This window comes from Uloborus diversus, chromosome 10, assembly GCF_026930045.1.
Source record: "Uloborus diversus isolate 005 chromosome 10, Udiv.v.3.1, whole genome shotgun sequence".
Classification (NCBI taxonomy): Eukaryota; Metazoa; Arthropoda; class Arachnida; order Araneae; family Uloboridae; genus Uloborus; species Uloborus diversus.
Window position 1 is genome coordinate 44,078,175 of NC_072740.1, and position 26,295 is coordinate 44,104,469.

General features: G+C 34.6%; 1 protein-coding gene across 1 annotated transcript in view; it reads left to right on the top strand.

Annotated features, from left to right (window-relative positions):
* Positions 1 to 26,295, top strand: part of LOC129231738 (TBC1 domain family member 5-like) — a 112,465-nt gene that overhangs the window by 38,800 nt on the left and 47,370 nt on the right. Inside the window, exons 6-10 of the mRNA XM_054866100.1 lie at positions 8,768 to 8,835; positions 8,920 to 9,022; positions 9,110 to 9,198; positions 12,721 to 12,771; positions 19,914 to 19,983. Coding sequence (XP_054722075.1) covers positions 8,768 to 8,835; positions 8,920 to 9,022; positions 9,110 to 9,198; positions 12,721 to 12,771; positions 19,914 to 19,983 — 381 coding nt within the window. The remainder of the gene's footprint in view (positions 1 to 8,767; positions 8,836 to 8,919; positions 9,023 to 9,109; positions 9,199 to 12,720; positions 12,772 to 19,913; positions 19,984 to 26,295) is intronic.

Sequence of the window (26,295 nt, forward strand, 5' to 3'; positions counted from 1 at the left end):
TACATCGACGGGGTTCGAGATCCGGAAATCCAGAAAGCTCTACGGATGGCGGATGTCAAAGACCTGAATTCTGCCGTTGTGTATGCGATGAGATACGAGGCCGCCCAAGAAGCAGCCCGTGTGGATCGCCATCTAATCCGGACTCAGGAAGATGATGAGTCTGATTCCAGTTCGTCCCACCTCGCTGAACTTGAGAGACAACTCGGTGACTTGACAAGACATTTGAGCAGCATAAAAGCCCAAAAGAAACAAGAGCAGAAGTGCTGGAAATGCGGTAGTGAAGGACACCTGCGAAGGAGTTGTCCGGCTCGCCAAGCTACGCGAGGGAAGGAAATCACCACCACTAAAGCTCTGCAGATTTCCTCTTCTAGTAGTGGCAGTGATGGACTTTTCATTTACGCACATGTAAATGGGAACCCCTGCAGACTGATTGTTGACACTGGAGCCAATGTGACAATCATTAGGACAGATGTGGCTCGTGAATTTGGATTGAAACTGCTGTGGACATCGCCACGCGTAAGTCTCCAGACTGTGACAGGTGACAAGATCGAGATTGACGGTAAAGTGGACTTGGAAATAGTGTTTGGGAATGCCACCTACCATCATACGGCATTCGTCGCTAATATCACGGACCCCTTCATTCTCGGATTGGACTTTTTGAAGAAATATGACTTCACTCTCGACTTCAAGACTAATGAGCTGCACTCGATGAGAGAAGACATAGCCGTTTTCCCTGCAGCAAGTGATGTAAAATCCGCTCATCAAATAATAGCCCAAACAGATTTATCAATTCCCTCAAGGTCAGAATCATTAATACCCGGCTCCATTGAAGAAAGCAATAGTTTTCGATTTGGACTCATTGAATACCCTAACCTAAGCAATAACCTAAAAGGAGTGCTGGTAGCATCTACGCTTGTGGACCTTTCCAAGGATGTAATTCCTGTGAGAGTCGCCAACGTGAGTGAAAGGCCAAGGAATATCCGGAAAGGTGAAGTGTTAGCAACTTGTACTCCAGTAAACTGCATCATTAGAAGAATCAATTCCCCCGAAACTGTGTCTTCTGAGTCCTCGACATCGAAGTTAATTGGGAGTGCGCCATTATCGAAAGATCAAAGAACTGCTGCGGAACAATTGGTGGACGACTTCAAGCATCTGTTTTCATCTACATCGGAGGATGTTGGCCGTACGAATTTAACGCGGCATCGGATCTACACTGGAGAACACCCCCCTATTAAACAGCAGCCAAGACGACTACCGTTCGCTAAGAAGGAAGAGGTTGAAACCCTCCTGAAAGAGATGAAGGAGAATGATGTAATCGAACCGTCATCCAGTCCTTGGGCCTCTCCCATCGTCTTGGTCCGAAAGAAAGATGGCTCCACCAGATTTTGTGTCGATTACCGACGACTGAATGAAATCACCAAGAAAGACAGTTACCCTCTTCCACGGATAGACGATACCTTGGACACTCTTTCCGGACACAAGTGGTTTTCGACCCTGGACTTGAAGAGCGGCTACTGGCAGGTTGAGATACACCCTGAGGATCGAGAGAAGACAGCGTTTACAACTGGACAAGGCTTATGGCAGTTTAAAGTGATGCCCTTCGGCCTCTGCAATGCACCAGCTACGTTCGAGCGTCTTATGGAGACAGTGTTAAGAGGACTCTCTTACGAATCCTGTCTGGTCTACTTAGACGATATCATCATCGTGGGACGCAGCTTCGAAGAACATCTGGCAAATCTTAGGAAGGTGCTGCAAAAGCTTAAGGAAGCCAATCTGAAGTTAAGCCCGTCCAAATGTAATTTGTTCCGCCGGGAAGTGAACTACCTTGGTCACATCATCTCTTCTGAAGGTGTGCAAACCGATCCAGAGAAGGTATCTGCGGTCAGGAGTTGGAGTCGTCCCGAAAACATCCATCAGTTGCGAAGTTTCCTGGGGCTCTGCACGTACTACAGGAAGTTTGTGAAGGGTTTTTCCAACATTGCACGACCTTTGCATAAGCTGACGGAGAGCAAGCAAAAGTTTGAATGGTCCAAAGAATGCGAAGATGCATTTCTACGACTGAAGGAGGCTTTAACATCAACGCCTATCCTCGCCTATCCTCAGCCTGAAAAATCCTTCATCCTGGACACTGATGCGAGCAACGAGGGAATTGGAGCTGTTTTATCCCAAGAAATTGACGGAAATGAACATGTCATCGCTTACTGGAGCAAATGCTTATCAAAGTCGGAGCAAAATTACTGCGTCACCAGAAAGGAGTTACTGGCCATAGTGAAAGCTGTAGAACACTTCCATCATTACCTCTACGGCCGAAAATTTCTGCTTCGGACAGATCATGCCTCGTTAACTTGGCTTTTGAACTTCAAGAATCCAGAAGGCCAGATAGCCAGATGGATACAGCGGCTCCAGGAATATGACATGGAGATCAAGCATCGAAAAGGGTTATCTCACGGTAATGCTGACGCTTTATCAAGGAGACCCTGTCCTGAGAACTGCCACTATTGTTCCCGAATCGAGAAACAGTATGGAACGACTAGCCCTACCGCCTATCAGGTGACAGTGACTCCAACATCATCAGAACCTGATCCATGGAGTGATGACCAAGTTCGAAAAGATCAACTTGAAGACCCCGACATAAAACCAATTTTAGAGTTCATGGAAAGTGACAGTCGACGCCCTAGCTGGCAGGACGTTTCCATCTTCAGTCCTGCAACAAAAAGATACTGGGCTTTATGGAACTCACTCCATTTACGGAACGGCGTGCTACACCGGAAATGGGAATCTGACGACGGCAAGACATCTAGGTGGCAGTTACTACTTCCTCGATCCAGGATTTCAGATGTTCTGAAAGAAATACATAGTAGTGCGTCTGGAGGACATTTTGGTGTCTAGAAAACTCTCAATAAAGTTCGGGAGCGCTTCTTCTGGAGCAAGGCGAAGGATGACGTGGAGAAGTGGTGCCATTCTTGTGACGCCTGTGCTGCTCGTAAAGGACCGAAGAAGAGAAGCAGAGGGAAGTTACATCTGTACAACGTTAGAGCTCCTTTCGAACGAATTGGGATCGACATCCTGGGTCCTCTACCAAGAACTGCTGATGGGAACAAATACATTCTTGTTTCCATCGACTACTTCACCAAATGGCCGGAAGCATATCCCATTCCAGATCAAGAGGCTACCACCGTAGCAGAGACTCTAGTCCAACATTGGATCTCGAGATACGGAACACCTTTGCAGATTCATTCCGATCAAGGGAGGAATTTCATCTCTGCTGTGTTTAAGGGCCTATGTCAAATTCTCGGAATTGAGAAAACTAGGACAACACCACTACACCCACAATCGGACGGCATGGTGGAGAGATTTAACCGCACAATCCTGAACAATCTCTCACTTATGGTATCCAGAAATCAACAGGATTGGGACAAGAAGCTACCTTTGTTCCTGCTGGCCTACCGCAGTGCTGTCCACGAGACTACCGGATTTGCCCCATCTCAGATGCTCTTCGGACGAGAGCTTCGGCTACCTTGTGATCTCGTCTTCGGTCGTCCTCCGGATGCGCCTGCATCGCCTGAGGAGTACATCCAGGATCTCCAGGCCCAGTTGGAAGACGTTCATAACTTCGCACGAGAGCGAATCAACATTGCGGCGGAGAAGATGAAGACCCGATACGACACAAGGTCTACTGGACATGAATTCAACGAAGGCGACAAGGTTTGGTTATGGAATCCCATCCGACGGAAAGGTCTTTCACCCAAATTGCAGTCGCATTGGGATGGCCCCTACAAAGTCGTTAACCGACTGAATGACGTCGTAGTGAGGATCCAAAAATCACCTAATGCAAAACCTAGGGTTGTACATTATGATCGGTTAGCCCCATACTATGGCCATAGTTCATGAGTATTACGTAAACAACCATGGTTGATAACATAAAAGTTGTAGATAATTTTTGCTTTTAATGTTTAGTAATATTTCTTGTTATTATTGTGTTTTCTGTATCTGTTAGTTATTAATTAATGTGTATATTTGTAAACTTGTGATAGAAGTTTGGCACCCTTTCTGGGGATTGTACTGCCCGGGACGTGCAGTCCTTAGGAAGGGGGCAATGTTACAAATTCTGTAAATAGTAATTATTGTAGGAACGTAACCTGTAAATAGTTTCCCGTAATGAATATACAACCCCTTTTTCATTCGGCTAAATTATACGACCCCTATTTTCTTTCTTTTCATTGATAACAGTCTACTACTTTACAGAAGCGTGTGGAATATTTGAGAAATTTCTTTTCGGTGTATTTAAGCCGTTAGCGATGGATAAACAGTGAGTTTCATTTGAGGATTTCGAACGGAGAGCATTTTTGCTCTGTTTATTGCGAGGCATTTCGCTGTGTTGTTTTCGTATTTGGAAGTAAATACGTGTGTAAACGTTGAGTTTACGGTGTTGTGTGATAATTGCTTAATTGCTAATGAATAATTTAGCAGTTGTTGAAGATCTTTCCTGTACATAGTGTAAATAAATTTCCTGTGTTTTTATCAAGAACTGTGTCTTCATTTCAAGAAAGTGGAAGTCGCACCGAATCCGTTACACTATTATTCGGGGGATCACTATTATTCCTACGGGGAAATATTCGGTTCCGGGAGATTTTATTCATATAAGTAGGATATTCATTTCCGGTACCCGATTAAGTGGGGCTGATAGTATTGTGTTTAATTACAAACCAAGTACGCAGAACAAAAAATGACTTATTTTGTAAACAAATAAACAAAAAAAAACCCTGTCTGGTAATTAAAAAAACACTAAATGAACTGAAATATTAAAAAAAAAAGACAATTTTTAAGTGAATTCGTGTGTATTTCGGAAGAAACCGTTTTGTAATCTGAGTAGCCAATTAATATTTGTCAATTAAATTGCTCTGCTGCCATATTGCTGGGCATTATCAGCAATGCACGTTTCCAACGCTTTTTTGTTCTCAAAAAGCGTTATAAAATTGAATGCAAAATAATACAATATTAAAAAGCGCAACTGTGCAGGAACACTGCAGAAACGTGTTTCAACGTTACAAGGAACGCCTTTATCAATGCAAAAATTTGAGCTTATGGATGAATAGATATCCGATTAATTGGAGCAAAGCCCTTTGGAACGGCCAGAGTCAAATTTTTTGTTGGATCGTGTGTATTTCTCTCATGAGATTCATATTCAACCACAAGCTCAAATTTTTGCATTGATAAAGGCGTTTTTTTGTATGCCAAAATTCTTGTCTGCACTGTTCCTGCGCATTTGTGCTTTTTAACGCTGTATTAGTTTGTGCCAGTTCATTTCTAGCTAATTTCTATTGAATATGGGTTGGATCCGAGAATAAGACTTCCAATTGAATATTGAGTGAGTCTGGCGAACATATCCTTCTTGTCACATACTAATTTCATTACTCATAAAATACAATAATCCTTTGCTTTAAAAAAAAACATGTAAAATATATAATTAAACGAATAAATAGCATCATCTTTAAACAAAAATGGCGCTTTTGAAGAAGGTACTATTGGAGTTTAATTAAACTCATTTGTCAACTAATTCTAAATGTAAGTTTTTTAAAATTAAACAGCCAATTCTTTATCTTTTAATAATCTTCATATTATTTAAAGTTATGTAAAAAGGAATAGGTAATTTAAACCCTTGAATGAAATAATTGAAAATAACATTAAAAAGCAATGTTTCTTAATGTAAAATTATATATATGTTATTTCAAGTCAAATCACTTTCAAGTCAAACTTTCAGAAATCACACCCTTTGACACCTTAAATTCATTCATTATTTTGAAAAAAAAATATCACACACAGTTGATGAGGCAATTCAAGAGAATTTCATGCAGTTTCATTTACTTTTAACATAAATATATTTGGGAGAAAAAGTTTCACAAAATTCTAAAACTTGAAAAATCAACAATTTTTGAGACAATTTTGAAAATTTTGAAATTAATCTATGACTTTTAATGTATTGTAATAAATGCAACTAAAATTTTTAGACTGGGCCCATGAAGAGATCAGCAGCTGCTAAATATTTTCAGCAAAAGTAGCAAAAACCTTCGACCTTCTATCGTCGAAATAAGACTATCATGTTTTCATGAATAGTTCTGAAACCATTTGAATGTAATCATTCAAATAACATTAAATATCATACATTCATTGAAAAAATTTTAAAGTATTAAAGAAAAATTTGAATTAAACATCTTGTGAAAATATTTCTCTTTTTGTATCAAACTTAAGTTGTCTTTAAAACAAGCTGTTTTACAACTCTGTGTTTCTTGTAGAACTTGAGAAGCTGAAAATTTGGGTGAACACACTTTCATAATTTGCATTTTTTCCCTTGATGTACATATTTTATTAATAAAAGTGTGTGTGTGTGTGTAAGTGTTACAAAACTTCTTTGGTTCTGAATCATTTTGCAACTGTTTTATGAAAATGTAATTTCTATTCATATTATGTGGAAGAATTATTATTTTAATAATACTATGGCTTTCTAGTCCAGTCACATTTACTTGAAAACCAACAGAGAACTAATAATAATTTATTCATATTAAACTCGCATAAAAATAAATATTGTAAAACAGATGTACATAATATATCAGCCAGATACAATGTGAAACAATAGATATAGCAACAGGAAAGAAAAGTTGTATGATAAACAATTTATTTACTTGCACAAGAGCAATTTATATTAGAAATTAGCATGTATAAAATTATTCACAATACCTATTTGTTATTAACTTAAATGGTAATAATTTCTTTACAAACAGCTGTTTAAATTGCATTAAATATCTTTAAGAATATGAAAAATTTGCGGAATTCGCTTTTTAATTAACAAAATAATTTACCGTGGGAATTATGTAAAAAATAATTTCAATTTAAATTAAAACATTGTCGTAAAACATGCATTTTTTTGCTTAAAGATGGCACCACCTATTTTTATTTCGAAGCATAGTTTCTCAAAGGCAGCTTTCATTTGTTTTGCAAAGCATGAAATTGATTGGAAATAAGAATGTTGTTTTTGTCAGCAACATTTAATTAAAGATCTCATTTGCAAATGCTTATTCGTATTTAGCAGATTACAAACAAGAAACACAGTACGAAAGACGGCTAGCAACATTACAGGCGTCACAGCTTTGAAGCTTTGATTGACACTCGAATAAGCCAATGAGAGGGCCTGAAATTTTCCTATGCCCAAACAGAAATAAAGGTAGCTTATATGCGCCCAGGACGTGCAGTCCTTTGGAATGGGGCAATGTTACAAATTCTATAAATAGTAATTATTTTTGTGATCAATTTGTCGTAATCTAGCTAAATTTGGCGTTTATTAAATTATCTTTCATCTAGAATTATTGTAGTAACTTAACCTGTAAATAGTTTCTTGTAATGAATATACAGCCCCCGTACATTCGGCTGAAGTATACAGTCCCTTCATTTCTGAATGATAAAATTTGTGAATGGAAAGAAATAAGAAAGTGGTATAACGGTGTATGATTTTCTGGAATATTTGAGAAGCTCTCTTTCGATGTTTATAAACAGCCGTGCCGCATTATAAAAAGTCAATCTTGATTGAGTCGTTGTGCTGATAGTGGATTAGCTGTGTTTTGCAAAGCCTTTTGCGCTTTTTTTTTCTTCTGTATTTTGATGTAAATACATGGGGAACCGTTGAGTGTACGGTGTTAATTGATATTTGCCTAATTACTACGGTTAATTTAGCAGTTGTTAGCGATCTTTCTTGTACATAGTGTAAATAAATCTCCAAGAACTGTGTCGTCATTTGAAAGAAAGTTTTAAGCTGCACCGAACTCTTAACAGTATTATATTTTTAATATAAAGCATTTTGATCCAAACTCTTGTTAAAAAGGTTTTATTATACGCTAGCTTTAATGACTTCACTCCATTTAGTGCTGCGGCTATGATTATTTCTCAGAGTAAACCCTTCATTCATTCAATATACAGTCCCGCTCGTTTCTCGCAAAGTTAAGGGTACTGAGTAAATTTTTTGTTATTTTCATAACTTCACTACAAAAAGTTAAATAATGCACGGTAATGTGTGAAATATAATTGAAACTATTACGTTCGGTAAAATATTAATAAAAGGTATTAAAACATGTAGTATTAGTCCAAATTTAAATTCAATAAAACTGGAAGGGTTAATTATAATGCAAATATCAGAGCAAATTGAAATTTTTATGTCAGCATTGGAGAATGCAAAGAAGCTTTATCTACCTATTTCCACATTGAAATTGTAGTAACTCTTCAACTATTCATCTTAGAAAGAAAAATCAAGCACTTTTAAATAGCTTTTTTAATGCATTTTCAGATGATATATTTGAATTTTACAGCATTTAGATCCATACTGGAGTTCTAAGCTGTTAAACCAACCTATTTATCTATACATGGTGGCTATTTTGATGATGTCATCACAGGGGGACCTTGACCTCCAATCAAGTGCCTCCGGTGATTTTTTGCTCTCTTATATGAACATAAGCCCTACATAAAATTTCACACTGGTATCCGGAAGTGAAATATTTTTGCACAAACTCCACCGACTAAATATAACTACTTGCCTGTACTGTTATGAGAAAACATGACTTATTAATTTTTTTCTTGCAACATGTTTCATTATTGTTATTCAAGTTTCATTCAAAAATTTGTTTTATTATTGCAATTTATACACTTAAGAACTTTTAATTTAACTTTGAAAAGTACATTGATTCATACTATACAATGCTAATTGTCTATTCTCATGTATTAGAGTCCTTGGAATCAGTATTTTCAAGACAGTGATCTAAAAATTACAATAGAACAAGATGTTGTTCGCACGTAAGTCAAAAGTTATTATTAATTTGCATTTTCAGTAATGTACTTTTAATTGATGAGTTTTGTAGCAAATTAATATACATTTAGATTTCCAGAAATTGAATTTTTTCGTGATGTTAGAATTCAAGAAATGATGACCAGCATTCTATTTTCATATGCCCGTGAATATCCTCATGTGTCTTATAAACAAGTAAGTCATTTATGCCAAATTGTGTGAACATGCTTGCTTTACATCTGTTTACTTGGATATTTGTGTTATAACTCTTGTTTTTTATAGGGTATGCATGAACTTCTTGCTCCTCTTATATTTGTTCTACATTGTGACCAAGAAGCATATCTTGAAGCCTCAAAAATGGACAATCTAGAGTAAGCTATTTAAATTATAGAGTGCTTGATAGCCAGTATCTTAAACACTAAGCATTTTCCATGCATAAAAATTCAATGGTAAATATAGTTGAACCTCTCGATGATTTTTGAAGGTCAATAAAAAACCATGATTTAGAGGTAGAGATTTTGATTAAAATTCAGAAATATGCAGTTGGATAAAGTCAAAGAATTAACAGATTCTTTTTCATTAATGTGGTTGGACATTTTACCAGTGGCATCGCTACGTTGATGGGGGGGGGGGAGGGTCCTCTCCAGGTGTCACCCTTCTGGGGGCTGACACCCAAAGTGGAACTATAAATTTTTTAAATATATGAAGCTTAAATGCATTTTAAAGACTACAAATTTGAAAGTTTTACGGGAGAAAACTTCAGGACCCCCCCTCCCCTTTATTCAACCTTACATCATAGAGTGAATACTATTTTCAGGATGAGGATCATATTTTCAATACAGTAGAGTCTCGAAAATCCAAAGTAATTGGGGCTCTCCTCACCTTGGACTACTGAAACCTCGGATTATCCAGAAAATTCTTTCAGATTTAAAATCTGCACTACCCAGAAGACATTAGGAAGAGCACCTTTTACTTCCCTGTATAAAGAAATTTTGCTTTCACGAAAAATTTATTGCTCAAATTTCAACATAAATTTCCTTTTAATTGGGTCTAAATGATTTTTGACTTAATTGTTTCTAGATATTCCTACGTATTTATGTATGCAAGGCAACCAAAACATGCATTCTGACTGCACCAGAATCTATTTCGATGAGTTTTGTCATGACATCTGTATCAATATGTATTCCTGCATTTTTTTGTATCATGGTTTACACAGAAAGCTTAGCTATTGGAAGGTTTGAATTTTCCCGTATTTGCATCTTATGTGGCGTCATGTTGTGCACCTCTTTTTTTTAAATTACAATTGGATATTCCAAAAGGGATGTTAACATGATCTTTGTAGCAAATCAATGTCAGTTTTACGCATCAAAGTTGTTATCTCCATAGCATCTCTTAATCTATATCTTGTAGCCGATGAATATTTTGTGCCACTTAGGGAGGGTTATTGAAACCAACCTCTCAGTGTATTTTATTATTTACTGAACGAAAATGTTTTGCAGTAACAAAAAATTTCTATTTTCAGATTTTAATGAAAGTTGAATGTTTGCTACTAAAATATATAAATAAAGCACCTCAGATTAAGCGGTACCTCGAACTTTTGAGACTTAGATTTTCGAGACTCTACTGTACTTAGACCTAATTGTGACTTTTTCTCACACCAAAAAAACTGAACCCCATTATCTTTCCCCGTGTTTAAGATATATTTGAAATAATTAAGGGGGACATCAATTTCATACACCCCCTTACTTTTTTGACCTCCCGATGGTCTCACATATGCATCTGTGGCAAGTTAGGTAAAAAGCGTTGAGTTTTTATTTGTCTTTTGCACATTAACCCACTTAAAATTTTGTTATAACACAAATGTAGTTGTTTCTGTAAATTGTATGAATTTCTTGTTTTTGTGTATGCATAGAATGTTAAAACTTTTTTTTTTTGCTTTTGTAGTGGGGAGGGGGGGGAGACACCACAAATTACCGCCCTAGGTGTCTCCCATGCTAGGTACTATTTTACTTTTAGATATTTTTTAGGATTACATGCTTCACTAATATTAGAAATTATAGTCAAAACCTCTTTTAGCAAAGTCCATTACATTTCATTTTAGCTGAGACTTTGGCAATCTCTTACTCAAATTACATAGGAACAATGTACAATTTTGTATTGTTGGTATAATAAAATTTCCTTTTAGCAAAATGATTTCGCTGAAAAAATTAGATGCAATTGTACTTCAATCCTAAGTTTATGCATGTCTTTGAAGACAAAAATTATCTTTTAATGATTATTGTGCAAAAATATTTAGATATTTACATTATCTGAAATTGAAAGAGTTCAAACACTAGAATAGTGTAAAACCAGGGAACAGAACTAAATAACTGTTCTTCATTACTCACTAAGTACTGTCCCTATTCAATCATACCTCATTCCCCCATTTTTTAATTGGATGGAATTCTTTGAAAATTTTGCTCCTTCATTTTCCTGGAGCTACATCATCTCCCAAGACTTGAAAGGCACTTTTTGCAAAGATTGGTATATAATGTTGCGGGTTCAAAACATACTGTATTATAATACTAATTGATGACATGAGAAGGGAAATAATGTGAGGAAACTTTTTGAGTAAAATGAAAGGTAAATTCAAATCATTTGACTGTTTTTACTTCCTTTTACAAAAAAAGAAGTATTGTATTCACGAAAAAATTTTCACCCAAAAATCGGCGTTAATTTCCATTTTGCTCGCCCCCAAATGAATGTTGAGTTTTTTTTCAACCCGACCACATGTGGATATGCGCCTAGGAACATACAGACACCCGAAATATCCATTTTGAGGATCCCCGAGTTAATTAGAACGAGTTTTCTCATGACATCTGTATGTACGTATGTATGTGTGTATGAGTGTCACATAACTCAAGAACGGAATGTCCTAGAAAGTTGAAATTTGGTAGGTAGACTCCTAGTGTGGTCTAGTTGTGCACCTTCCTTTTTGGTTGCATTCGTATGCTCCAAAAGGGGTCTTTTGCCCCTTTTTGGAGGGAAATCATTGTTAATTTCGATGTAAACTCAAGTGGTGTTGTAATATGGCAGACACTTGGCGACATATCGCCAGTCTTTTGGTCGCCAAGTTTTGTCGCCAACTTGGCAACAAATTTGGCAATTTTTTTTATTTATTTAATTTTTTTTTAAAAGTCTGGTTTCAATTTGGCCACTGGGTGATATATATAAACTATTGAATCGTATTAAAACTGCCAATAACAAGAAAATGTCATTAAATTGGAGTAAAAGGAAGTCATGTGATGCACACATCAGCTCGTTGTATAAAAGTTTTACTAACTATGCTTAATAGCAGCATGTGTTAGGGCAATTGCTAAATCGCATTACCACAAAACATATTAATGTTGTTTCTATCATTTACTCTAGTTATTTCTGAATTTTCATTTTTATCGCTCAAACCCCTTTTGCTTCTGAGTGCCTTAACTGTTTGTTTCATATGATGCTGCTCTGAATTCTATTCACATAGTAAGTAGACACTAAGTAATGTGCAAATATTAAAAGAAAAGTCAACAAAACCCCCTAAAATAATTCAAAAATTTTTTTAGTTAAAATTATAAGCTCAAGTTTTGGGCTGCACGTTACTGCCATTGATTACCTGGCATTTTTTTTCCTTTTTTGTTGCTGTATTTTATGACTAAGTGTAAAGATTTTGCCTGTACATCAGGTTTGTTATAAAAACAAACCGTGAATTGTGTTGTAAGTAAAGATTTATCGCTCTAAGAGTTATTTGAAATAAAATTTGTATGTATTCTAAGTGAAACATGACTGTGTGAGCAAGCACATGCTCATATAATGTATTGGAAATGTCAACTACATATCATAATAGAACTGAAATTTCTTGTATTTTTTAGATTAGATATTGGCATAATGTTAAATCCGAATTACATTGAGCATGATGCTTTGTAAGTATGTTTGAAACATTTACTTCTAATTTTGTTACATTTCATTGTCTATCCCAGTAAAGCCTTAGAACAGCTGTTGTGAGTATTTTCTTGAAATTAGCTACTAAAGAATCAAGTCCCAGTCATCAAAAGTGATAACCATGTGTTTCTGTTTTGCCAAAAGTAATATTGCGCTGAGACAAATACATTTCCGATCCTACTTGAGCTCATCTTTTGAGTCTCTTGTAAGCATTATCTTGTGTTTATGCAAACAAATTTTTTTTGTTGTTCATTTCAGACCAAATATTTCAATTAGAGTAGCAAAATAAATGATTTTTGATGTTTTTACGTCTATTAGTATTTAAAAATGGTCCGTTTTTTACGTTCCTTATTTTTTTTGCAAAGGGTTTGTTTTTGTGTTTAGGGCTTTTAACTATTCCAAATTCCTTGATAAAAATCGTGTTGGGCAACAGACATTTTCTTGCTTGTAAATAAACTAAAGCCTGCATGAGTTCTCACCTACTCCATTTAGCTATAACTGCGCATATTTCATTATATTCAAAAATTTATAAAATGTTTCTTTTAGTGCTTATATCTTTACATTAAAAAATATAACCTGTGAAATTTTGTTTTTGTAGAGTTTCATCATCTTTTACTTTCTTTTTAATATTACTATATTATCAAGTAGGGTATTTACTTTTCGCTCTTTGTGCATACTTTAAAAAAAAAAAAGGCTGCCAAAAGTACAGAAGTGGTTACCATTTTTTGTGATTTTGGTAGCCTGTGGTTTATATCCACAGAATTCTTGGTTGAGAGTTTTAGCTAGTTGATTTTGTAAACACATACATACAGTGTTTTATCTTGGGGGAACAAGCCGAGCCCGTTACCCAAGGCAGCAACTTCTGGGAGGTGGCAAATTCGTGCTATTTCTGTGTTTTTACTTCCTTTTACAAAAAAGGAAGTATTGTATTTGTGAAAAAATTTTCACTTAAAAATCGGCCTTTAATTCCGTTTTGCTCAACCCTGAATGAATGTTGATTTTTTTTTCAACCCTACACGTGAATATATGCCTGGGAACGTACAGACACCCGAAATATCCATTTTGACGATCCCCCAGTTAATTACAATGAGTTTTCGTGTGACGTCCGTATGTACGTATGTGCCTCGCACAACTCAAAAATGGTATGCCCTAGAAAGTTGAAATTTGGTACGTAGACTCCTAGTGGGGTCTAGTTGTGCACCTTCTCTTTTGGTTGCGTTCGGATGTTCATAAGGGGGTCTTTTACACCTTTTTTGGGGGAAATCATTGTTAATTTCAATGCTAACTCAAGTAGTGTTATAATTTGTCAAACATTCAGCGATATATCGGCAAGCTTTTGGCCGCCAAGTTTTGTCTCCAACTTGGCGAAAAATTTGGCGATTTTTTTTCTAAATTTTTAAATATGGTTTCAATTTGGTCATTGTTGGTGATATTTAAAGAGTTAACCACTAAATCACATTAAAATTGCCAATAATGTTGAAATAAATCTGTAAAATGTTTTTTTTTTGCTTCGGTTTGCAAGAAACTCGGGGTGAAAATATTTAGTTTTTCCTTGCTTACTCCAAGGCGCTATTATCATTAAATTGGCATAAAAGGAAGTCATGTGAAGCACACACCAGCTCGTTTCTTCACTGAAACTCAATATAAAAACTTGAAGTAAGATGGATAAGGGTGGCACTTTCAAATCTGCCCAAGTCAAAGCTAAAGCATTTAGAAGTGTATATGGGCTATTCTCCAGAAAAATGTTATTTTGCATCCCAAACTTTTCAATTTTTCTCAAGAAGTGCAATTAGGTATTTTTTAAAGAAAATAAGATACGTATTTGTACACAAAAAATTCTTATTTTATCACAAAGTTATAATGGCTGCTATCAAAAAAGAAAGTTATTTGCAAGGTTTGTGATTCAAAAAAAAAAAAAAAGATTTTTTTAAAAATTTTTATTGGATATTTTGGATTTAATTGGTTACCAATATATTGGTTACCAATATAAGTACCAATATTAGTCTTGTTACATAAGAAAAGCTGCAAGTTTTTATGTTTGTTCTTAACTAAATTTTGGAGCAAAAACCATATTGCAAGATTCTGAAAATCTGTTACACACATACAGAAAGAGGGATCTAGTAGTTTTGCCAGTTGAAGTTAAGATTGTATAAGGCAGTGTAGTTTAATTTAGAGCAACACACTCTAAAAGCACAAAATTAATTTATAAAAATAAAATAAACTGATTTTAATCAATGACTATGTAAAAAAAATCACTTGATTCAAATGAATTGATTTAAATCAATGTTTGAAATAAAATCACTTGATTAAAATCATGGTTTTAATCATGATTTAAATCAAGCTGATTCAAATCATCGAACTCTGGCAATTAACTTGCAAGTATTGGTCATGAAAGCCTGTAAAACTTGTTTGATATTAATGGAGCAAAATGTTAGGGATAAGTTAACTATGTTAGAAACATATTAATGTATACAATCTGGGTCAATAAATATTTATTGGTCTTCCTGCTCCCATTCCAGGAGAAAATTGTGGCTTTGCCACTGAGAGCTAAGCTACAATGACTTCAGATTCAGGGGCTCAGACTAACACAGAATTTTTTGAGCTTCTGTTGATAGAAGAATATTAATCTACATACTCTATATACTCACGTATAAGTCAAGAAATGAGGTTAAGTACAAAAAATGAGGTTAAAAGTTAAAATGTCGACTTATACACTGGGCAGAACTTCCGAGAATTTTTCCCAAACAATTTTTTTGGGGGGGGGGGGGGAACACTGGAAACCATGAACATTTTGTCGATTTTAGTCCAATCCTTTTAAGTAGATGCTATAGAAGTAAAAACTTACACATTCTGCTATAAGTTTAAATGATCTGACTGTGAAATAAAGATTACAGTAAACAGTAATTACAGTAATCGGTCAACTACACTACACAAAAAGTGTGGGAATCGCCTGTTCGCGAATTTTCCCGATAGTCTCGAATTAATGCTCAATTGAAAAAAAAAAAATGTAATATGGCTGCAGCACAGGATTTTATTGATATTTATTCAAAATACAAGCAACAAGTAATGAAAATCATTACAGCAAAATCGAACCTGTTACAGAAATCGCTATTGCAGAAGTGAACCCTTTTTGTGCAAAAGAATAATAATCTGACCTTTTTTAACATAACAATGTTTATTTCATTTTGTTCTCCTTCTTTTTATAACGTATATATTTAAAATTAGCGGCAAAACTTTTGCCAATTTTTTCAGAAAGTAAGGTCCCCCCAGGTCCATGGATCCGCTGGACCATGCATTAATCAGGCCCTGTATATATATATTGTTATTTAATGAAGTTGTAAATTTTAATTTTTCATTCTCTCACTTTTTAAATTTTGTAAATAATTTATGTAAAGGGTGTCCCAAAATTAACGCAAGATTTGAATTTGCCACAATTTTTGCTGTGAATTGTTGGCAGCCACGGAAAAAGAACAATTTGACAGCTGGGAGTTTAGGGTTAGTAAAAATGGAGTGTTATGCTATTATACAGCCAGCGAAACAATTCAATCACTGCATGAGGAATTTCCTGTTCGTGTACTCTCTCGTTTCGGTGATATGAATTGTACCCTAGATAGTGTGATTTTACATCATTAGACTTCTCCCTATGGGGTTATTTGAAGTCAAACGTCTATGTCAGCAATCCCACAACCACCTGCGCATTACTTAATTGCGATATCGAGCGCCAATAACAGTAAACTGCTTGACCCGCCCAAACTTTCGTTATTTTTCAAATAATTGTTCGATAATGAGAACGCATTACAGAATCGAAAACGCTCCATTTGTAATAACCCTAGACCCTCAGCTGCCAAATTGTTCTTTTTTCAAAATCCACAATTTATTGCAAAAATGGCGGCAAATTCAAATCTTGCGTAAATTTTGGGACACCCTTTGTTTAAGTATTTTGAATATTTTTGATGACCAATATTTTTTTCATATTAAAAGCCCTTACATATATCTATCTCTAAAAAATGTTTCATTTGATTCCACTCACTTTAACTTTTCTGATTTTTATAAACTCAAAATGGCTGTTTTTATGAAAGTGACTCATTTACATTTTTAGGTTCTTAAAAAAACCCCTCTATTTAAAGTACAGAATTTGCTGCCCTATATATAGATATCATTTAGTAGGAACTATTGCAACATCAGTAGTGCGTACTTCCAAAAACTAAAACATTAGATAATTTAGAATGAATAAAATTTATTAATCTTTATTTAAACTTTCATAATGATTGTAAAAGTGTTTATTTTTTGACACGGGGTTTTTGACTTTACAGTTAACCATGGTTAAAAATAAAACTGTCAAAAGCTTGCCCACCACGGTTTTTTTCCATATTAACAAATTAAAGTAGAAAATTTAAACATTTTAATAATAGTATAAATGATTACATATTGTTAAATTATTGTTTTGAATTAAGAATTTAAATTCACCTTCAACAGATATTAGTTGTGTCGAGGAAAATAATTTAAAAAAATGAATACATAAAATATGGAATTAAACTAAAATTTAATTTTCATGAAACGTATTTTAAATATTTCTCTCTCATTGAAAGTGAAAAATATTTTATAACAAGAATACAACCACACAAAGAAACAAAAACACTCATGAATAAAATAGGTATAAGGTATACTTAACTTAATATATTACCAGTGACTGTAATAGGGGAGGGGGGAGCGGAATAATGATTTACTTCCTGGTTATTCACGTTACTGTATACGGTTTATGATTATTCAGCTTTTTAAAAACTGCTACAAAAATTCATTTTGCTAAAAGTAATTATTGACATTTGTTATTCAATGTACCAGTCTTATTTTTGAGAAACAACAACAGAATTAATTTGTGCTCATTAGTTTTTAAAGAGGAAAAAATAATTAAGAACTCACCCGAGATGACTTAGTTGGTGCAAAATCCTTGCGTGAAATTGATTTAATCCATCTTTTGCACATTTCTACGTCGTTTACTTTTTATAGGTGCTGTCGTAATTGCACTGAAATACAGGCACACAGCATCTGAACAGCATGATTGATACATTTATACACAATAACAAAAGAAATAACTATAATAAACGAAACTTAACCACTAAACAAATAACATATGCGAATCAACACAAAAACAATTCGCAAAGTAAAATCATAATCCCAAGAGTAAATGGCGGGGACATGGGGGAATTCCTCAGATGACTTTTCATCCAAAAGTTCACACTCTTTGCATTGAAAAAGGGGTTCCTTGTAACCCCAAAACACATGTCTGCAGTAATTTGTAATTTTTGTGGACTAAAACGTTGGTAATTCATTCACTCTTAAGATAATAGCTTGTTTCTTTCTTTGAGAGATGATTTGTTTTTTCTCTGTTTTCAATTTTTTAAACAGAATAATACTTCAAAACTTTATTAAAGTTCTGTTAAACTAATTTTCTTTTTAATGTTAATAAAATTATATTCTGTTGTAAATTAGAAATGAAAATTCAAAAATTTAGTTTGTAGACCATTGTCTACAGACACATTACAGACATAGTTTACTTTGAACGTTTTTTCTATTAGTAGCCATTTAATGCAGGCCTTTTCTCGGAAAAACTGGAAAAGAAAAGTCTTGACATATGAGATGTGTGCAACATTGTGTATATGGTAGACATGCAGATTAGTATAAAGTTTAAAACTTAAATTCAAACAATTAACATTGTTTCAAGTGCTCTCAAAATTAAAAAAATAATACATACCTAAATACATATGATAACTGTAAAAAATTTTAGTTAATGAAAATAGTAGTAATTTTAAAAGAAAATTATAACCCGTATGTTGAATCATCAGCAGTAAATAAGTCAGCAGTAACTGAATGTCAAAAAAAAAAGAAAAAAAAGTCAGAGTTTTGAGGGAGAGATGGAAATGACAAAGGTAACCATCTCATAACCACCTATTTTTCTTTTAAAAAAACATACATTCAATAAATATTTTTAAAAATAAATTATTGAACCTTTTTACTTCCTTTTACAAAAAAGGAAGTATTGTATTCGCGAAAAAAATTTCACTCGAAAATCAGCCTTAATTTCCATTTTGCTCACCCCCGAATGAATGTTGAGTTTATTTTTCAACACGACCACTCGTGGATATATCCCTAGGAACATACAGACACTCGAAATATCCATTTTGGGGATCCCCGAGTTAATTACAACGAGTTTTCTTGTGACGTATATGTATGTACGTATGTGTGTATTTATGTCGCATAAGTCAAGAACGAAATATCCTAGAAAGTTGAAATTTGGTACGTAAACTCCTAGTGTGGTCTAGTTGTGCACATTCCTTTTTGGTTGCATTCGTATGCTCCAAAAGGGGTCTTTTGCCCCTTTTTGGGGGGAAATCATTGTTAATTTCGATGTAAACTCAAGTGGTGTTATAATTTGGCGGACACTTGGCAGTCTTTTGGTCGCAAAGTTGGCGGCAAATTTGGAGATTTTTATTTTTTTTAAAATATGGTTTCTATTTGACCACTGGTGGTGATATTTAGAGAGTAAACTTTTGAATTACATAAACATTTGCCAATAATGGGGAAAATACATTAAAATTGGAGTAAAAGGAAGTCATGTGATGCACACATCAGCTCGTTTAATTCCATATTTTTATTATTATATGACAGCTTACCTTATGTTGCAGAAAATTACATTTATTTACTATTTATGAACTCATTCAGCACAGTTTCTAGTTTTGGACGTACTTAAAATAATTTTAATAAAAATCCTGATTAGTACCGATTAATCATTGCATCCCTGTCCTAAACCATACCAAGTTCACCAATAACCTTACTCTAATTTCATCCACCTTTGTACTCCAGCAGCATGTGGTTTACTACAGTTTTTCATATTGAGGTCAGTTAATTAGTTTCTAGCAAAGCAAAATGTTATTTGAGGGGTATGCTCAAGTAAATATTGCAATTCTTATTGCTGTTTTAAATATTTGCTTCATTTACAACAATATTACCATTAGTGTTGTAAGTAGAGAAAATACTCATTCAGTTAGTTTAAATTATTTTTCTTATTCTTAAATTTTGCTGTTTCTTGATTCAAGATACTTTTTTCTTTTTAATATCTGATTAGCTTCTTATTCAGTCAACTGATGGAAGTTGTGGAAGCCTGGTACACAATGAGTGATAGTCCTTTTTCTAAAGTAAGAAATGTTATATTATTTCAGATCAAATTTTACTCAAATGTTTTTAAATGCTTTTTTGTTCAAACTTAATAAATAATTGAGTTAAATAAGTTGGCAATCTGAAAACTGTTTCATATTTTAATTGAAATATTTTATGTATTCTATTGGCATCAGTGCATTATAAATATGTAGCTGCTCAATGTTGTATAGGGTCAGGTGTTGGAAAGTGGTTCTATAATCGAGGTTTTTTTTTTTTTTTTTACGAAAAAAAAGCCATAAAATCAGATTGTTGAATTACTTTTAATGAAACTTTTGATGCCTTTTGTATACATTGGATTCATATAGATTAAGAACCTTTTAATTCAATTTGATTGTTTTCTCTCAGTGTCCCATTTAAATGATCATGTTTTGCTAGCATAATGTTTCCCAATGCTGAGGTAAAGTAGGGCTAGTTCACAAATTAGGGTACATTCAAACAAAAATGTGAAATATTGTTTTTTAAATAAGAATGCAGTGAAATAAATGTACCTTGGTTGCATTTAACGGCACAAATGCATAAAAATATACATATATTTTTACCTATTGTTTAAACAAATAATGTCAATAGTAAACAACCTTTTTTGGCATGCTTTTCATTCCAAACTACATTTAGAGGGTCGAATTGTAAAAGAATTTGGCTTTTTATTATGAAATACAGTGAATCTTGTTCTACTTCAATAGAAACTTCTAAATTTTTAAGTAATTTTTCCTTTTTGTTTTGTTTTGCACATTGTTTTTTTCTTTGTAGCTTCTAACTGCTCTTGCCTGAGGGCTTCTTTAATCAGAGTATCAGTCAGGATTGTGAACATCCTCTTTTTTTTTCTTTCCTGGTTCCTAAGCTTTGGTCCTACTTTTTCAAATGGTTTCAGTTGGGATAGTCCGTATGTGACGAAGTGGAAGGCCTACTAGGAGAAATACTTGGATTGTCAATAAGCATTTTCATTATTTTGACATCTAACGTAGTTCTGCTAGTATTTTGAAAGTAATGTCTTACAATCTTTTAAATGAAGAAAATGTATTACAGGCTGAATAGTGTATAAAGTTAAAGGGGAACAAGCATGAAGCCAGTAGTGGATACAGCCGGCGGGCAACCTGGCATTCGCGCGGTGGACCGGTCATGTTTCGGGTCGATCAAGTAACAGCAAAGTCTTTTGGGCCTGTCTACTAACAGAACAATGTAAATTTTACGGGCATGTGTTTAGAATAACGCAAATTTTCAAAACACAGCGTCGGCTCCTTTTTACGCATTGGCTAAAGCTTGTGAGTGGAGTGAGGCAGGCCCATCACCAAAAGGGGGGAGGGTGAATTTCTGAAATGGGGCTGCCCAGGGCCTGATTACCACACAGGCTGACTAGGCCTAAGCCTGGGACCCCATGTTCCTAAGGGGCCCCAAATTTTTTAAAGAATAATGCATAGCATTGCAACGGTATGAAAAATACATGTATTTTAAAAAAAATAAAAAATTATCCCTCATTAATTGGAAAAAAACTTCTTTAAAGGGGAATTTTGAATCATTCTGCCAGTAACGAATTTACTTGGTCACGATTAGTGATGTGCCGGATCGTTAGAAAAGTAGATCCGCGGATACGGATCTCAGAATTTTTTTTGCCCAATTCAACTATCCAAGTTTAAAATTTACAATTATTATGGGAAGGTATTCCAATCATAATAATGACACTGTTTCTTCAAAAAATGTCATCTACCGTGAAAATATAGTAGAGACTATGATTTACTCTTAAAAGAAATCTCCGTTAAAATTAAGGGAGAGTTGGAAGGAACGGGTCAGCGCTGCATTAATACTTAAATAGAATGTGAAAAATTATTTCTAGCTTGCTCGGTAGATGTAAGATACAGGAGCAAGAGTGTAAAGCTGCTTCTGGATAGGCTATAAATAATTTTTCACATTTTATTTCAGCATAAATACAGCACTGACCCACTCCACCCAGATTACTCCAATCCACAGAATAACAGAGCTGAAACACCTTTACGAACAGTAAATAGAGAATTTTGTCTCACTTTTTTTGAGGGATGCCGAGAAAAACCAAAATGAAGAACAACAGAAACCCCAAATCATTATCAAAAAATATTAAACTAAAAATTAAAAAAGAAAAAAAAAACATGTCTTAGAGGGCCATTGGCGTCTGAAATGATACCTTATAATTTAAATAGGGAATAAAACCTAATTTAAACGGAATTTAAGAGTCTTTTACTCAAATATTTAAGAATTTTTAGAATAGAAAAGATCTGTTTAAGATCTGCCAAAAAAGTAATGGATACGGATGCAAATACAGATCTTTATTTTTCCTCGGATATCCACGGATACGGATATCTCGAACATCACTAGTCACGATTATGAGGCGGCCCAAAGGAGATTCATAAATGCACATAAGTGATTTATGCATAGTTGTGTGATTAGACAAAGAGGCCTCCAAAAGTGCATTCGTGCTTTAAAAATGTAAATCAAACACTGCATAGTCTTCAGGAGACCTCCAAATTAATGTGGCCATTAATAGAGCCTTACTTTTAGTTAGTCAGACCTTGGGGCTGCCAATATGTTTTTAGTGGTGCAATAAAAAATAAATGAATAAATTAAAAAAAACAGGCAAACCTAAGTGATCGTAAAAAGTAAAAAAAATTTTGGTCTCTTTAGTGCTTTTATTTATAAATGACAATTCCTAATTGCTATAAAATGCAACTTACAACAAGGACCAACGTGAGATCATGTCAGCTTAGTTGGAGAATAGGGGCCCGGCTCGGAATTGAACTCGTGCAGAGGGTAAAATTTCCTAATGGTGAAAGGTGTAGAAGGGGGCCTGTGAAAAAATTGACCTATGTCATTTTTTCCCCCTGATCCGCTTTTGCTCTCGCCGACCCTGTTTATAACAATTGGAATGAAAGTGACAAAATATTTTTCTCCGTTAAATTATTTAAAAACATGCAATTTTAAAATACCATTGAGGAGCATGAAAGACTACATTATTAAGATTATCAAATCAAAGGCCAAAGGCTGCCGAAATGTGAGTTTCAAGCATTTTTTGAGGAAAAAAATTTTCTGTATGCTGTACAAACTCACAGTTTCGGATCCTACGGTTTAAAAAGAAAAATTGATAAAAACCAATGTCGAAAGAATTCCAGTGGTCCAGAACCTCCCCCCCTAATATCATCGAAGATTGTGCAAAATTAAAATTTTTAGGTTTCAATTTTGAATAACTTCAGAAAAAACAGCTGAATCCACTCTCGCCATAACATAGAAATTCCAGTTTCGAGAATTTGCTGGAGGAAAGTACTCAAATCTCTCCCATTTTTTCAGAATAAGTAACATTTATTAATAAAGCAATGTTGTTACATTTTGTGATTAAATTTCAATTTTTTATTTATATTATTTTTTGATATTGTCAAAACTTTTTTTAGAATGGGCAAGGCTTCAGACACATCCCCTAGAAAATGTAGTGAAATAAAAGAATTACTACTCCTCTCCCTACATTTCTAGAAAGCTATTGCATATTTAACAGGTGTTTCTAAGTCAGTAGTTGCACACATCAAAAGCTTAAAATTGACCAAAACAAGTAAGGTGAGTTGGGGGAAGCGCAGCCCTTAAATTGTACAGTTCGACTTTATTAAGTCCTAGACATTACAAGACTTGATCCAAATTTTTTAATTTTTATTTCGTATGTTATCTGTTTTAGTGTTTTTCCCAAGACATGAGTCTGTTAAAATCATTGCAGGTGAAAAAGTTGAAATTTTTAAAAAAATCTATTGTGCTCTAGGGTTGCACTTTCTCAATAAAAGTGGGGCAAGAGCATCACCTATCTGATTTTTTTTAAAAAACCGTTTGAGAAAATAAGGGGCAAGTGCAATCAATAGAGTATTTTTTCCTGATTAAAAAAGATTTTTTTATTTTTATTTTCACCTATTCATTGAGAAGTTATTACATTTTTCCTAACGATACCTGTCAATATAAAATGAAGAACGTTCAAGGAACAATGGATTATTAAACAAAATTATAAAGTTTTTATTTTAAATTAAATAAAGAACATGAAAGATAACTTTTCTTTTGCTAATAAGCTTGAAAAAACAAAAATAAAACTTGCACTTCAGGGAATAATCTTTGAAACTTGAATATCAACGAACGTATAAAATATGAACTTAATAATACAAAAGGTAACTATACAACTGACAAAAGGTAACATGTCTTTGGCGAACTTGAACATATTTTTTTGTATAAGTACACTTAGTATAGTAATTAACTATTTAATTTATATTATATTCTGAAAACGTTACTTGGAATATCAAATTTCCTCTATGATCTGAAGAGGGAATTGGAAGGATTGATACAATGTCGTCGTCTTGGATCTCGCTAACGTCGTCTCTTGAAGGATAACTAAACACCTAGCTGTTTTTAACTTCAAAAATTTAATTTCAGGGTAATTATCATCCTTTATATTAGTAATTTGTCCTACAAAATGTTTAGTCATCTTTTTTGTAGAAAATCTCGCAAAAACCCAGTTGCCTACCTTTCTCTCCGTTGGATGCCTTCCCCACTGAATGATATCCTCTTGCTGTTTTTGCTCTGTGGCAATCATTTCTTCGACTGTCATTTCATCATGTGAATCTTCCCTTAAACTCAAATTTTCATTATCGTCACTTTCTTCCTCCTCGAATAATTTCTTTCGGATGTTCGTATTTTTTTTGAAATTTTTTTTGCATTCTTCTTCACCTTTGGTTTTCATTCTTTCCACAATTTCATCACTAGTGATAACTTCAGCTCCCATTGCAATTTTTTTGCGCCTTTTGTTTGGGCCTGCTGATGAATGACACTTAATTGTGTCAAGAAGCAGTTCCTCAAATGACGTGATATGACTTGATGTTGATGAAGTATTATTAGAAACGCTTGGCTGAGGTTGTAGAGTTGCAGATTGCGATATGTTATTTGTAATTTGATCAGAGTTTTCATTATCTGGTGCTGGCGCTGAGTTCTTCTGTGTTCTGGCTTCTTTCTATCTTCTCTCAAGGCCAAAGGATGGTAGTTATCTTCAGGAATTACTGAGGAGTTGAATGGGAAAATACCAGCCTTATGGAACCCATTTCTGATTATATTACTGTCAGTTTCCTCCCAAATTTTTCCCAACATTTTCGAAAATTCTTGTTTCAGTAACTTTTGGCCAAAGTGATGCTTTTGCCATGATGTCAGCGATGTGTCCCAACAAGTTTTCAGTGATTTCATAACTGATAAATCCAGGGGCTGAAGTATATGGCTGGAATGTGGATATAATTTCATAATTATTATATTATGTTTTCTTCCTAATTCTACTAAATCTAGACCAACATGAGTTGAATGCCCGTCACAAATTAAGTGAACTGGCCTCTCAATCCCTACAGCCTTTATGAAGCTTTTTCGAAGTAGTTGATGAAAACTTCTGTTTCCACCCAGCCATTGCTTGTGGCTACATATGTGGTACCAGGAAATCCCCTTCCATCAGGAACTGTCCACTGATCCCAAACGTTTTCTCCTTTTAAGATGATCAAAGGTGGAGCTTTCTCTCCTGAAGCATTGCACGCTAGTAGAACTGAAACATTTTCTTTACCAGAAGAACTAGTTGTTCTAGTGCATGGGGCTCCTACTGCACCAACAACTTTAGTCTTGCTTGGGTCTTTACAAAAACTGGTCTCATCCAGGTTCCAAATTCTATAAGGCTTGTTTTATAAGTCAAATTCAGCTAACGTTTTCAATAGTAAATTGAAATAATCCTCAATGATAAACGGATCGCAACTACGTTTCCTGGCTATTTCAACCCCCTGGGGTTTCTTTATGGACAGCCTGTGGCGGTGAATGAAGGAAGTAAACCAATCAGCAGATGGATTTCCATTGTTAAATGGTGTTGAAATAGTGTTCCTTCGGACTTATTCCCCTACAAGATCCATGACCTCTCTGCGGTATAAACCATACCTTTCCATGTGCCTCAGATTGTCGACAATCATGCGTTCTATTGCAACAGATATTGCAGGTGGCCGGCCCATCGTTTTGGACTTCACTCCACGCCGACCTTTCAGATGATCCTGTAATGTTGCCCGCGGTATTTTGAAATGCCGGCTTGCACCTTTACAGGTAAGGGCACCTAAACGTATCGCTTCTAAAGCAGCATAAGGTCCCTCCCGACTGGTAGGAGCTAGCTTTTGACGTTATTCTTTTGTAATTCCGCACCATTTTTACTAAAAATATAAAAAAAACAATTGGAGCAATATAGACTAGTGACACTTATTGTTAGTTAGACAAAGATACAGGGATTAAAA